At 45.4% G+C, this 15701-nt stretch overlaps 1 protein-coding gene across 4 annotated transcripts in view; it reads right to left on the bottom strand.

The window, feature by feature from the left end:
• trip12 (thyroid hormone receptor interactor 12) overlaps positions 1–15701 on the bottom strand; it is a 39332-nt gene that overhangs the window by 14179 nt on the left and 9452 nt on the right. For 3 of the 4 annotated variants that reach the window (XM_013135318.3, XM_029124208.2, XM_029124169.2), the window contains 18 exons: positions 13505–13610; positions 10388–10530; positions 7237–7320; positions 6983–7078; positions 6325–6476; positions 6205–6240; positions 5977–6072; positions 5645–5737; positions 5038–5199; positions 4875–4943; positions 4629–4794; positions 4152–4269; positions 3654–3810; positions 3317–3470; positions 2131–2359; positions 1780–1898; positions 1242–1446; positions 1004–1104 (listed from right to left, as the gene is read on the bottom strand). In XM_013135318.3, coding sequence (XP_012990772.3) covers positions 1004–1104; positions 1242–1446; positions 1780–1898; positions 2131–2359; positions 3317–3470; positions 3654–3810; positions 4152–4269; positions 4629–4794; positions 4875–4943; positions 5038–5199; positions 5645–5737; positions 5977–6072; positions 6205–6240; positions 6325–6476; positions 6983–7078; positions 7237–7320; positions 10388–10530; positions 13505–13610 — 2286 coding nt within the window. The remainder of the gene's footprint in view (positions 1–1003; positions 1105–1241; positions 1447–1779; positions 1899–2130; positions 2360–3316; positions 3471–3653; positions 3811–4151; positions 4270–4628; positions 4795–4874; positions 4944–5037; positions 5200–5644; positions 5738–5976; positions 6073–6204; positions 6241–6324; positions 6477–6982; positions 7079–7236; positions 7321–10387; positions 10531–13504; positions 13611–15701) is intronic. The other variant, XM_029124196.2, reaches the window with a different exon arrangement.

The raw sequence follows: 15701 nt of genomic DNA, 5'->3' as shown, positions 1-15701 counted from the left end.
AAAGCAATGTCCTTATGGGAAGATATTAGTACATACCATCACAATAAAATTACAATCAGGTTCAAATTATCAGAATCATTAGTCTAACTTGGGAGGGTCCAGCCTTCCATAATAAGACATTTAGTCTGGTCTTAACCACAGGCGTACAGGGACCAGGTTGCACAACCAAATTCAGCCCAAGAACAGACTGACAGGTCATCGAGGTCATCAAGGAACCCCAGGGTAACGTCAACGGACCAACTGGCCTCTCTTGCCACAATCAATGACCTCACCAACTCGGAGATTGCGTTTGGCCACAATGCCGGGTTTGGTGAAAATTAAAACAAAGTAAAGAATTGAGCAAGACACATTCTGTTTAAGAATTACTGAGGAGAATGTGAGGCTGTCTGTCAAAAGGCTGGATAGAATTTGGATCTTGCAAAAGCACAATTTTCTGAAACACAAAGCTATAACAGAACGCCTCCAAAAGAGAAATGGAGGGTTATAGAATGGTATAGTCAAAGTCCAGAACTAAAGCCTATCTAAATGCTATGTGGAGACCTGAAGGAGGATGTACATGCAGGGAAGCCCAGCAATATGACAAGCTGAAACAGTATTTTAAAGACAGGGCAAGTATTTCTCCCAGTCAATGAAAGACAGTGATAGACAATCACAAGTAACAGCTACATGGAGTTATTTCAGCCAAAGGGGGAAAACACCAGCCATTAAAGCTAAGGATGTACACATTATTACCGCAATATGAAATTGCATTTGTGGATTTTTGACTAAATGATAACCTTTCAGTGTCCTTTGTTATTAGGTTACCTCTGTCAAGTGTTGAAGCGAATATTACTAAGACGGGACGGTGGTTACTGGTAATCCAAACAGGGCTACGGTACGTCCAAATACGCACACAAAAAAACAACCTTGCTGAACGTTCACATCACCGCCACCATATGCATGACCAGTAACATCCACGCACATCCAGTCTGGGAGACTGTTTGAGAGTTCAATCGATAGTTACCCTGATTGTCTACTTTGTCATCATCCCTTGGAGGTGAGTACTTGGGCCTTCTTGGTCCTCTCTTAGGCAGACGTTTTCTCTTCAGCACATCACTTAACCGCCTGGGAGAGAGGGAAAGACTGAGGTTCTAATGCAGCAGTTTGTGTGAATACTTCCATAACATCTGACCTCATCCTTCTGTAGTATGTACGTGTGTGTGTGTGTGTGTGTGTCTGCGTGCATGCAAGCATTGTCTCACCCCTGCGGGCTGAGGTCCAGTGAGTCATCCATGCTGTGCTGGAAGCTGGGCGAGCCAAGGTCCGGGCTGGCGTTGGTGGCGGCTGTGGTGGCGGCAGTGCTGATGGTGGTGGTACACAGGCTGGCCGTGCCGCTGGTGCAAGCCTTGGGGGGGCTGGTGACGAAGGCCTCGGACTCTGCCAGGTTCTTCACCTGGTGCATCACACCTAGCGAAGAGGGAGGGGGGAGAAATAAAATTTCATAACCATTCCCTCTTTTCTTGATTCTCTCGTGTGGAAGAGTAACCTCAGTCCTTTAATAAATGGAAAGGAAAAAAAACACGGAGCATGACAATTACAACCTCAACGTTAGGAATGCACTTTAAAACTTGACATTTTGGGGTTCATCAGATTCAAGCAGTCAAGGATCTGTCATGACATGTCCTCAGAACAGCCGCTCCTGTGCTAGAAAAGAGCTGCTTATCAGCTGGCAGATTTTTGTAATTATAGGTCGGCCACTTTTGGGAGCAGAGGCAGACAGGCTGGTGCAGGACGCATTACCTTCTCTTCTGAAAAAGACGCTGAAGACGTCAGGCAACTTCTGCATAAGGATCTCAGCCATTTGCAGAGAGCCCACTACAATCTTCAAGTCTTGGCTGGACAGCATAGAGGCAATGTGACTGGGAAACACATGGTGAAATTAAAGACGTGAATATGCAGATTCTGTCAACATACTTTTTCAACATGGCAAAACCCCAGAGGATAACTTTGCGGTAAAATACAAAATACTAATTTGTGAAATTACCCAATAAGTGTGTTTTTGTCCGAGTTATTGCCTGAGGGAACGGCATAGTGAGGATCATCTTGACTCATCTGAGAGCATGAAACCATGGGGTTAATAAATTAACTGACCTGGACACAGCATGGTTCCTAAGCACGTCCTTGAGGAGCTCTGCATCTGCAAAGAAGATGATCCTGAGGATGGCTCGGAGGCACTTGTGTCTGACAGCAGGGCCGGCAGATGAGCTGTAAACCTCATACAGCACCCCGAACAGGGTCTTTATAAAGCACTTGGCCAGCTCCGGGTCCTCCTTCATTAGCTGGGCCCGGGCGTCCTCCCGCCTCACCTCCTGGTGACCCCCTGGGAGAGACGGAGAGAAAACATGTAAGATTAGACGATACTTGAATTCTTCAAAGGAGATATTGGTTTCCATCAGCTAGTACAGAAGACAAAAGGAGCCTGATCAAATTGACAAGACGCAATAACATCTGTGGTTCAATCTGCCCTGCATGGGACAAACGGGAGAAAGCTATACTACCTTTTTAAAGGGGACTAATAAGTTGTAGCAGTGACCTGTTTCACCACTGAGAGTGCAGCTATCAGCTTCAGTTCAGGACAGCCTTCAGAACCTGAGCATCACATTACATCAACTGACATTAGCAGGGCCTAATATTAACAAGCACCAAATACACACTGCTATAAAGGGCACTACCATGTTAGACATGGTTTTTGTGTGCATTCTGGCAGATACAGCAAATGCATCCTGGACCTGTACTTGCCGTGGCCCATGAAACGTCCACACAAATCGGTCCTAATTCCCGGGGACACCCTCACAGCCTAATTCCAAAGCAAGACCACTGGCTATTGATGACCACCGTTTAACTTGAAAATCTCCCTTTAGGAGCATTTCAGATTCCGCAGATCGCTTCAGATAGATGCTTTAAATTAAACTGTCTATTACATTTTGGTAGATTAATTAATATTCTCCCTTAATTGGATTAAAACATTATCCCTTACTCACTACATAGCCAGCATGTCTACAAAAGCTAATGGTCACATCAACCTCATAATTAGGTGCATTTCCCCAGGACATCAAACTGGCTTGTATCTCAGGTTCTAACTTCCATTCTAGAATGCACATCCAACCAATAAGGAACGAGTATTGAACAATACTTGGCTATAAACCAATTCATTAGTAAAAGGCATCTTTAAGAAGCATTGCATACCAATCCAGTATTAGCAGACATCGCTGTAATTACGGGTCACCACAACTGATATCCATTTAGATAGAGCCTACGACAAGAAGTACTGCCTCACCAGTGTTGGGGTTGGCTAAGGGGTTGGGCTTCCTCTGGATACCCCGCGCCGTGCCAGTGTCCTCGTTGATCTGCTGCATAGAGTTGAAGTCAATGGTGTAGACACGCCCCAGGGTGGACAGACTGATCTCATCCTCCCCGTTCTGGTGGGCCGTCTGGAGATGCACAGTGAAGACAGACACCCCCAGACATTATGGGAACACCGCGGAATGCAAGGGACCCACGACATATGAAGGTTCCTACTCTACAGGCAAGGGCCGATTGGTTCCTGAGGAGTACCACCACCGGACGAGGAATAGCGACCCGGTTCCCGGCCGGCCGCAGCATGACTTGTGTACCTCAATGATGCGGCTGTCGATGCGGTTGTAGGGGTGCCAGAGGCCACGGTCGTCCCTCCACTGCCAGATGGCTCCCTCCGTGGCCTGGGCACTGCCCTTCTTCAGCATGACGTCCACCGCAAAGATGCCTTCTCGGGGCAGACAGGGCATCAGCTCACTGGTGGGGGCGTAACAAGGCGAAGGAAGGTCAGCAAGGCGCACGAGAGGTTACGTCGCGCTGCGACTACAGAAAGACTTGACATTCAAAATAAACTGCTAAACCCGGATTGAAGGATATAGTGAAACATTTTGAAGCTCACTTCCAACTAGGCCAAAATACCGGCCGACTGCGGGCAATAGAAACCAGGTAGATACATAACAGCTAGGGTACATAGATGACAATACAGATAAGGCAGTTTGAATCCATTTTCAAAACAGCCTCACCGAAGCAGAGGTGCAGATCTGGGACCAGGTACAGTCAGGGTGGTGAAGAGGAGCATGTACAGCAGAGGGACCTACCAGATGAGCGAGGTGAGTTCATAGAGTTCCTGGGGGCTCCGGGGCACCAGGTCAATCTGCTCTTGGCAGCTAACATTGGACGCGCCACACAGGAGAAAGCGCAGAGTCTCTGCAATATCTGAAAAAGACCAAGCCCTAAGGTTAAAAACACTTTACACAGGCCATCTAGGCGTGTCGAAGTTACCGTATTCATACAAAGTTAAACGCGTCACATGTTTTTATTTCACACAGCTAATCGCACACGCAGCCTCAAGTGAATCCTACGACAACTCGATCATCATTTGACAACCAAATCGCACACACGTTCAGAAACCAGCCACGGGAGGCGCCTGGCCCCAACCTCTGGAAACTAACTTAAGAAAGCGTATGCGCCTATAGAAAACAGGTGCATAATGGATTGTGTGATTTTGGCGTGTGTGTTTTTGGCGTGCGCATGCCCCGGGGCAGCAGTGTTTGAGCGCGAGCCGTTTAACTCACTCTGCTTCATGAGCTGCACGGCCAGACAGGGGCAGTTGGAGCACATGAGGGAGAACATGCGCACCACCATGATGAACATGCCCGAGCTGAGCACAGGCGGGGTGACCACCAGCAGCTGCTGGATGTTGGTCAGCAGGTCCCGCGAGGCCACCTGCTGCAGGAGGTTCTGCGGACACAAGTTAAGAGTCAGTCCCGCGGGCCGGGTCATAAGGGAGCGAGAAAACAGTCAGGGCAGAAGGGCCGCACCTCCTCGTGTTGAAAGTTGTCCACCAGCCGGGCGAAACAGAGACAAGTGCTTTCAACGGATTTCTTGTCCTGTAGGGAAACATGAATCGCTTTCAGACAACCGGCGTGTTTTCATGCACCCGCAGCGTGTCACGCCTCGTAACAGGCAAACGCCAGTGCGTACCTGGTGTGTGAGCCTCTGAGTTAGCAGGGGCAGGGAGTCGGAGACAAAGTGGAACTCGTCAGGGGTGATGCTCTGGCAGCAGTTGGCTGCAATGGCCAGGGCGTTCCTCTGGGCGTTGATGCTGAAGAACTCCAGGTAAAGCAGACAGTCAGCCAGACCACCCTGCGCCACACAGGGACAAACAGAGGAAGGTTCAATATCAATCCGCTAAATATATTTCATAAAGCTGGTTTCAACATTAGCAGTCATCACGGAGTGCTTTTAACCGACAGCCAGTAAACCCCAAAGAGCATCAACAACTGAGTTGATGCGCAGCGGCTAGAAATGTATGCTTGAACTAGAACAGTCTCGCCATGCAGCTCCCGAAGCGGAGCGAGTGGCTCACATACTAGTAAAAACACACCACCAAATATGCATTTCTACGGGTGCGTATTTACACAGATCATTTCGATACCGTCCAATTCATGTAATAGGATGTTATTCTGTAGACTCCAAGGAACGGTGGAATATGCCTTCCTATGCACATGAAATGACCGTTTATTGACAGCTGCACAACCATTTCATAGCCACCACAGGCCATCAACATTCACGGTAAGGAGAGGCTTACGGCCTGCAGGATGGCTTTACTGTGTCTCCTGGACAACATCTCCAAGGCAGTCAGGGCCTGCTCCGCCACGTCGATGAACTGAATCACCTGAAGCTGCAGACAAAGAAAAGGCCACGTTAGCATAGCCACCACTAGGTGAAGACTAGATATGACTGAGGAGAGACATGAGAACGACATGCAGGCTACAAAAAGACCTGGGGTGCGTTCAGAAGGCATAAAGTTAGGAGGGCGTGTTTTCAAGCAGATCATACAGCACTTGAATTTCAATAGGAGGGTTTTCATGTCGACGTGTCTGGTATGCACTAGACAGTAAGCAGAGGGTGCCAGCATACCTTTTCCAGGAAGACAGGGATGGCATCTACGACCACAGCAGAGGACCGGGGCAGCGCCTCCATCATATATGTTAGAGCACGAGAGGCGTGGTTCATCTGAGCACAGGCAGACACACAGGATGAGACAGTCCCAAGCATAACCAACTCAACCATCACAGGCCACATCTCACGGTGAAAATAAACCACAGCACCACAACAAAGAACAAGAAAAACCTCCAGGTAACTCACAATGTCAAAGTTGTGCTCCATCTGTAACAAGGTGATCTGTAACAGATAAGAACAGCAGTTTGAGAGATCTCGGATCAAAACGGCTTAAAACGTACAGGCCAATAGCACTGTTCCACCCACCAGAGCTGGCACCACACTCTTCACGGGAAAGCCTCCTAGCGTCTCCTCATTGCCCATCACCAGCAGCTGGCACATCTCAATGGCGGCCTGGAGCTGCTGGGACTCATCTCCGGTGGCCTGCAGGCCCTGGAGCAGCTGCTGAGCCTTGGAGCCTATGAGGTGGGTTAAAGGGCAAAAACGGACATGATCGTCCATCTGAAAGCACTGGCTTAGAAGAAGCAATTGATTTAAGGCAATCGAGGGACATGACCCCTGAGCTGCACTCCTCAGACACTTTGAAAACAGTCACTACCTCCAGTGCTGTCAAAACCAACCCTCAACTGTTCCTGGTCTTGGGGTGGAAATATTTAATAGCACTGGGGGAAAACTGGTACATATCCTGATATTGTTCTTGACAATATACTTTAATCAGTAAACTTTGGTGGATCAAACAATACAAAAACTGTAAATGCTGTACTTGGCCAACAGTCAACTGATGAATTGCTGAAACGCTAGGCATCACACACTCCAATTCAAAGTTTGTAAATAGCTTTTGGGGTTGGAGGAATATAAACAGTATGTATAACAAACAGCGGAGACATGCAGCCCTGGGAGAAAACGGAAACATCTTCCTCACAGATGTCAGGTGATGAATACATGGCTGCTGTGTGGTACTCACTGGCTCCACTGCCTATAGTTCTATGGAACAGCTGGGACATGCGGGGCCCCAGGGGCCCAAACAGGTGTGGGGGGAGACCTCTCGCCTCCAGTAGCGCTGTGGACAGATATCAGCCAGGTTAGACACGCACCTACTCTAAAACAAAGCAAAGCCTGGAAGTTAACAAAACACCAAATGCCGTGCAACACCAAAAAGGCCTGACGGAACTCTGGGACTGGGGCACCTTTACGTAAGGAAAGTTGTGATGTCCATACCTTGGAGTCTGCCCATTTCAGAGTCATCAGACTCACTCTCTCCAGAGGTAGTCATCCCTACTGCTCCAGCCACTGAACTAGAAGCTGGGAAAAAACCAAAAACACAGGAAAATGCATTTATATCACCACCGATATGACACCGTATGGTACCACGGGAGAGGTACAATCTTAAACCACCACATCACGGCGATGCACGTTTGACCAGTTGCTAGACACCATCGAGCATTGCGTTAAACTAATGTTTCTTACTAAGTTTACCTCCATCACAAACAGCATCTATGAACTGTATGGCTTTTGCCACAAGCTGTTTTAACAGCTTATTAGCCAGTAATAGGCTTACTAGTATCTACTAACTTCCTAGGAATAGTCATAAGAATTGAGCAATTGTTAGCGAGACTGAAGATTAACTTTTCCATGACAAAGCTATTTCAGGGACAAAAACATTCCTTCGTGAATGACACTGACACAATAACAATCAATGTAGGTGACGATACTGACTCTTTTACTGCAAAAGGGGTTTTGATAAAGCCTATATCACCCCAGAAGCATGCACAGATGCGTACTTCGAAAACCCACCAGGAAAAGTCACAATATAACCGTAAAGAGTTATATTTCAGGCTTACTGTAATGTAGATACTGAAAGTTATAACCAGTAAAGATGGTCTATCCGGAACAAATCCTAATGCGTACTTTGTGTTGACTGTGGAGATTCGAACGCGGGACCTATAGCTTGCAGGTCCGCTTCTCTAACCACTACACTACTTAACAAGCCTAACTAGATAGCAAGAACACATGTAGCCAGTTATTGATTATGATAATGGATAGTTTTTATAAGACCTTTGTTGCTATTCAGAAAGTTGTCAAAGTCGTTTGGATTGCTAGTTATCTAGCTATAGCTACTGACATTGATGCAACGTTGGCTAGCTGATAAGTTAGCGTTGTTTCCCAGCTAGCAAACGTTACATCAACGTTTCCTGGTTTCTACTTGTTCGTTGGGTAGCTAGCTTCACCTGATGATTAGCTATACTTCAGTAAATACTGTAACAGACTGTATCGAATGGTGGCTTTCTAGCTGAATCCCCACAGCTTTACACTCTGCCCTGACCCACCTGGACAAAACCAACACCTATTTGAGAATGCTATTCATAGACTTTAGCTCAGCATTCAACAGGGTCATCCCGTCTAGGCTGATCAGCAAACACCATGACCAAGGGATCAGCCACTCTCTCTGCAACTGGACTTCATAACCAAAAGACCCCAGTCAGGCAACCTCACCTCGCCCACCAAAAGGTGCAGCAGTGCCTGCATTTTTTTTTTGAGGAGGCTGAAGGCCCAGATCCTTGTGAACGCTGCACAGCGCATTTTGACGAACGGTACCCCAGTGCGGTTTGGCAGATGCTCTGTGGCCGACTAGAAGCCCCAACAACGGATGGTGAAAACCGGTAAGCACATCACCGGTGCCCAGCTCCCAGCCACCCGAGGACCTTCAGTGCAAGCGCTGTCTGCACAGGGCATCAGAGACCCTTCACACCCATGTCAAACTGTTGTCCCTCCTACCAGGCAGTACAGGTCCGGCACCAGGAGGCTCAGGAACAGCTTCTTCCCATCCAACATAACCCAGCGGAACTCCGTGACCCATCACTAACAATACCCAGCCGCCCACCCACCGCTTAGTCCTGCCTTTCAGGGACCTTGTTGCACTAGTCCCTTGTACTAGTAGTCTACCCGAGGAACCTCGTTGCTGCCATCCCCGCATTTCAGTTGCACAGACTACCTTACACCTCCAACAAGCTTGATTGCAGTCAGAATTGCCATTTGTACCTGCATTTGCCTCATCGCACAACTGTTCAGTCCCCCTGGCAGACAAATACACTTTATTGTAAATCTGTACAATTCCTGCCCTCACCATTTGCCTTCATTGCTCATTTAGAATTGCCATATTATACGGCCTTTGCCTTCATGGCACATCTATACATTCCACTTGTAACAAACTCCACTTAACATCTGTACATTTCCTGCCTTCCATTTGCACTAGTTAGATGCTAACTGCATTTCATTGTACTGTACTCGTACTGTTCAATGACAATGAAGTTGAATCTAATCTGAACCATCAACACAGATAGCTTGGTGTGTTTGAGGGGAGTGATTATACCCTGCTTTTGTTATGTTTACATTGTCTTCACGAAATTGCGCAAGTCACTTATTTCGATATTAAGCTACCTGATTGACATTCATCCAGGTGATTACGACCAGGTATTATGTTAACATTGTCTACACAAGTGAGTAAGCCACTTGGATGAATGACTGGTCATTTTGTTAGCTAATTATCAAACCAAGTGTGTGTGCGTGTGTGCGCGTGCGTGCGTGATTATGACCAGCAAACTATAGCATCTGAAGAAAACATCTGACTTTCTCCACCAGTCCTACAAGAATGGTACATTGCCACCCCACCCAAAAGAGAACCGGCAAGCACAAATTACACGTGAAGATGGCCTTGCTAATGCGTGATGTGGACAACCCAGTCCATCAGTACAGTAAGACTGCTGAACAGCTCAGTGTCTGTCCACCTGCACTCAAACTATCTGCACTTACATTGGTGCTACTACAGATCATGAATCCAGCTGCTAAGCCACTTTTCACTGTACTGTTCATACCGGATGTATCAAGTGCATGTGAATAAACTTTAAATGTTATTTTATTTGGTTAGATATAGTATCTGCTTATTAGAGACCAACCAGACCAGTTTGGCACAAGGCCAGTGTGTCCCCAATACTTAAATAGCTAGGTGGGTGTTAAGGGCTAAGAGGGTATGACCAATGCTGAATGGACATAAACAAAGACCAGCTCTCTGGCAGTGTGAAAACATTCAAGGCTTTTTCCTCAGAACTAGGTGGAGCAGATCAACTTTTAAAGCTGCAATCTTTCCCAAAACCTCAAACAGTATTGTATTATATACTGTTACAAAACACTGAATCTGGAACTTTATAAAACGAGGGGGGAAAAAAGCCGAACTCTAATTGTGCAATAGGACCCCGTTCCAGAATTCTGTCACATATCATGAACACGATAGGTCCCGTCACGTCTTGACCAAACAGTTACACACCCAATACATATCAGCAGAGGGTGTGACCCATATCAAAGTCATATGTACCTGTACCGGATGCCCCCTGGGGGGCTTCATCCGGGCGGGCGGTCGAGGAGTTGGCCCCATCCTGGTTGTTGTCAGAGTCGGCCATCTTCTCTTGTCGGCGAGATTCGGCTGCACCGCGCTTGCCCAGGCCTGAGCCTCGCCGACTGCACAGACGGGGGGGGGGGGGGAAACAGAGGGGCACAGTGACTGACAGCCCAAAACACAACTAGAGCCCACAGAGTTCAGCCAAATAATACATCAAGTGCACACATTCCTGAAGGGTTAAATGGCAATAGGTGCTACCATGCAAGTTAACAGAAAAATGCAGTTTCATGTGAGTTGTAGCGGTCTGGATTTATGCTGGCTTGGGTCAGAATTGACTGTTACCGTTAACTAAAATGGACCAGATCAGGTAACCGGGTGCCATTTCTATTCCACCAACAGCATAAGTATTTTACCAGATTCTTGCATATACTGGAAGTTGCTGCATTTTGCAGTAGGGCAGTTTGGGTATTAACAGTCTGCTTTTGTTAGGCAGAAAAACAGAAGAGATCATGGGCCATATAATGTATGACTTCATAACATTGGTTTCATATCTGTACATTTCCGTAGTATTCATTTCACCAATTAAGGTGTGTTTTGATTAAAACCTTCACACAGACAGTGGTTATTTTAAGACTACAATTTTGTTTAGTCCAGTAGTAATCATAGCAATCAAGTAATGCAATACCCAAAAGAATAAACAGCCTATATGCCAACAAAACATTCTTTCAAATTGACACATCTACTCATTCAAGAGTATTTGTCAATTTTTAACTTCTCAGGGTAGAATAACGGTAAGACAAAACTATGTAATAATCATACAGGAACCAAAAGTGTTCGATTAAAATACATTTATATTATAGATTGCTCAAAGCAACCACCCTTTGACTTTACAAGCTGTGCACACTTGGCATTCCCTCGACCAGTTTCATGAGGTAGTCACATGGAATGATTCTCAAACAGTCTTGAAGGAGTTCCCTTCAAGAAAAAAGTCCCGCTAAGCACAAATCAGATGGGATGGTGAATCCAAATTTGAGATTTTTGGTTCCAACCATTGAATCTTACAAAAATCTCAAACTTGGATTCATCAGACAAAAAAAGAAATTCCACAAGTCTAATATCAATTTATCATGTTTCATGTCACAAGCGAGCTTCTTTGTATAGGGTCCTTCAGTGGTGGTTTCTTTGCAGCAATTCAACCATTAAAGACTGATTTACAGAGCCTTCGCTGAACAGTCAATGTTGAGATGTCAGTTACATGAACTGTGTAAATTATTTTTTCTGAATTGAATGACCTTCAGACTTTTGTTGGATCGTTTTGACCTCTTCGCTATTATCCCACAATGTGTAAAATCCTACAACTAAAAGAAATACCATTGAAAGAGTAGGTGTCCAAACTCGACAGGTACTCAATGTCCCCATACTGAAGAATTGTAAACCAATCACCAATGTAAACCAATCGTAATCAATATTTTAGCAATTCAACTTAGAAGCCCACTCTAATAAACTTATTATGGACAGCAGACCTGAGAAATCTGCAAAGAAGGTGGACTTGTTAAGCAATCAAAACTCAACAGTCCAAACAATCAACCCAGTCAATGACATTGCTTGTCGTTAAAACTGCAATATTAATGGCGGGGCGCAGCTGTGAATTTGCATTGGCTTCAAAGAAGTAATTTAAAGTAGCATCTCCTGTAAAACAACCAAACATGGTTTGTTGACCATGAGGACAAAATAACAGAAAAAGGAGTACAGTGTCATCCTGAACTGTGTAGAGGGATATTGCACCATTTGTCAAGAAGAAAAGTATCCAATTCTAAGAGAATGAGGTGCAAATCTACTTTCTATTTAGGTTCAATGATGTTCAGATCTTGTGATTGGGGAGGCCATGGAAGACATGTGCCACCCTAGTGTTCAGAAAACCACTCTAGAATTTGTTTAGCAGTGTGTATGGGGGCATTATCATCCGGAATATTGGAACATTGTGAGGGAACAGAACAAAAACGGTGCACCACATCCTGTATAATGGCCTGATTTCCATCGGTGGTTATAAGACCAAGCAGAGCAATCAAACCCCATGACTCCTGCAATCAAACCCCATGACATCCATACAATTACTGATGCCCTTACAGGTATAACAGCTGGCAGCAGACATTGTGGGCTGTAGGCATTCTTTGGGTTTCCCCTAACAAACCATCTGGATGTAGGAAATGGGGTGAAAGATGACTCAGGCAATATTGCCTTGCTCAATGTACCAGGTTTTGTGCTCATATACACAGTTGAGTCTTCGTGCATTGGCCTCAGATCTGAATCTGCCTATGTTCAGCAAATGCGGTCATGATGTTTTTAGGCAGTCCCCCTTGAAACACTGAATAATTTTGTTTTCGTACCTGCACTTTGGGTATTGCCTATTTGGCCTCTTTTGAAACCTGTTGGCTTATTTGTAACATGTTGCTTGGAAAATGTTGTGCTGATTATTAGACCTCTTATGGCTGACACATACCTAAAGAGACTGCTGTAGCTGCATTTTGATATAGCTGCTTCACAGTACATGTGATGTTTGTTATTTTGTCCACCTCCTGTACATGTAATATTCTTCCATGACCTTAAAAGTGGAACATTTTGATTGAATTACAGCAATGTCAGCCTATCTACAGTATGGCCGACCACCCACCCCAGAAGATAACGGCACTGACCCCTACTCTAATGTATGAGGCCGAGAACACAGAAGGGATTTTACATTTAAAATACAAACCCCTTCCAGAGCCTTGAGACTCACATCCGTGCATAGCCCTCTTCAATTCAAACCACATGTTTTCAATGGGATTCAAGTCCAGGGACTGAGCTGGACATTGTTTAATGAACCACATTCAATGTTTTGCAATCTGCATGCTAGGGATTGTTTGCCCCCCCCTTGCAAAGCTTCCAATAAGTTATTGGCATGAAGCCCATGTCATGTCGCAGATTTGGAGACCCAAGAAACAAAACCAAGGGTGCCTGCAATTTGAAGTGACTGTACCGCCAACTACTATTGACCCAGGGCTTGAGGCTAAACAGTGTTGCGATGCCTCCAGGGGCGGGGTACTGTGGTGGTACCTGGTGCTGGCGCAGGAGCCCGTGGTCTTCTGGCGTGTGCTCCGCCGAAAGCTGGGGAGCTCTGCTGGAGGAGACTCGCTGCGTTTCTTAGTGGACTTCCTCAAACCTGCGGAAGAAACAGAACGCCAGTGAGTAAAGGCAGGAGACAGGGACAACCAGCGACAGTAGACCACTAGAGAAGTCAAAACGGGCACCGCGGATTATGTCGGTCTGAGGTTCTGTGTTTAGTTTAATCAGGTGTACAAGTTTTGCCCTAAAACCAACGACGCACTGGTCAGCTGTCAACCATTCAGACTTCTGATTTTCTTGTTCGACCCAACAGCCCTGTATGACTGTTGCCCTAGAGCCCATGTTAAAACAATCCTTTTTGGTCCCTCTCCTAGTTTATGTTCTTTAGCGCATTAAACATTATAAAAACAAATCAAAGCTAACAAGCCACAAAACATGTAGCATAGGCTACTAATCTATTCCCACAGCAATCACGGCCAGCAAGACTTTGCAGCCAACAGTTTAAGTTACGGATGCATAGACCTATCAAATGCAGAAATATACAACAAGATACTTTCAGAAGCAGCTACAGCCTTTGTTAGGCAGGGGGTCAGCACGTCTACATGTTGTACTTCAACATCAAGTTCGGCAGTTAAATTCCTGGAACCATCCATCAAAACGCATGTACAAAGCATTTGTACGATCAAAGTGGCAAGGGCATATGAAATAACTATTAGAAATGCCAGAAGTAACTGGCAGGGAGAAAACTACATGACTGCTAGGTAGAAGCAGGATCATGTTCATCAGTCACATTTAGCAATCTTCATCACTGTACAAAAATATTTCTGATCAAATGTTGTCCCCATTTGCGATTCAAAGAGCAACTGCACCCAGTGACTTGGCAGTGTTGTAGAAGTTGCCCCTTAAATGCAGTGGCCATGGCGTGAAACCAAACCAGATTTGTCTTGGAGGTGTACAGTAATGTAGCAAGGAGGACACACCCACCTGGAAAAACCTTGAAATCATGCCCACAATCAGCTGTTTCCACCCAAACCAAGCTTCAGAACCGACATAAATTGACTTGTTACATAAAGCCTTTGGCTATAAAATGAACAAGGAGAGGCCAATGCCAACAAAACAGAGGAGATGTGGGGGATGGGGAGGAATAGTGGCCAATCTGGCTAGCATTACATTTGGCTACATAACTGGGGCATCACCACTGCCCGCCAGCCAACAAAGAATGGTATTCTGGACATCTAACGTTATGGAAGAGACTGCATTCAGTTAATGTAAACTATGTAAAGTAGCCCATTTCAACTTGGTAGAGGCACAAGACTATTCAAAAACAGAGTAGACGTTGAAAATGGCATGTAATGGGGCAAACTGGGGAGCAAAACAAAAACTGTTGCACCAGGTGCAATGGTGACAAAACTACTGACTCAAATAATTATCCAACTTAAATCTAGTGGACATACTATTACAAGATTTAGTAAAACGCCAATGAACAGAAAAACCCAGGATGGCTTTTCGTTTACTTAACAAGCGTGAATCTAGCCACATTATGGATTGGCTATTAAAAGTCAACCAGTGGAAGACGCTTACTAATCTGAACAGTGTTACCATGACAAATTTTGATGGCGTAAAATAAATGATCGCATTACAGAATACATTTTCAGACAATACCTCAAAGTTGTTCAGAAATATCCAGTCCAAATATTCCATGACTCAACAGTTTATAATAATTTGCATGTCTTCCAGCGGCAGTCTATTTTAAAAGCAAAACCTAAATTCCATTATTGAAGCTAGGTTCTTACAGGTTGATTTCATATGGAGCCTGGTCTATACGGAGACATTGCCATCCCATTTATGGGCAAGGAAGGACATGACTTGTTGACAATTCTAAATCAAACCCAACCCTGGATAAAACGGTGTTGCAATCACATGGGACTTCACATTTTCCACAAGAGTAAAGAGTTGGTTCTCACTGCAGTCACTCTTTACGCATTGTTGTGCCAAAAAAGGTTGAGAGCAAAATAAAACAGTCTTTTCAGGGCAATGTTTTCAAATGAAGTATGAAAATAATAAACCTGTTATTGAAGTCAAAATTCAGGTGGTGTGTCAACAATACAGACCAACAGCTCTGGTGCAGTTCGCTGTCCAAAGCCCAGTGCCAGAGACACTGGGAGAGTATAAATAGCCCACCTCTCAC

This window comes from Esox lucius, chromosome 1, assembly GCF_011004845.1.
Source record: "Esox lucius isolate fEsoLuc1 chromosome 1, fEsoLuc1.pri, whole genome shotgun sequence".
NCBI lineage: Eukaryota > Metazoa > Chordata > Actinopteri > Esociformes > Esocidae > Esox > Esox lucius.
Note: the sequence above shows the minus strand (reverse complement) of the source record. Positions and strands in the feature narration are given on the sequence as shown.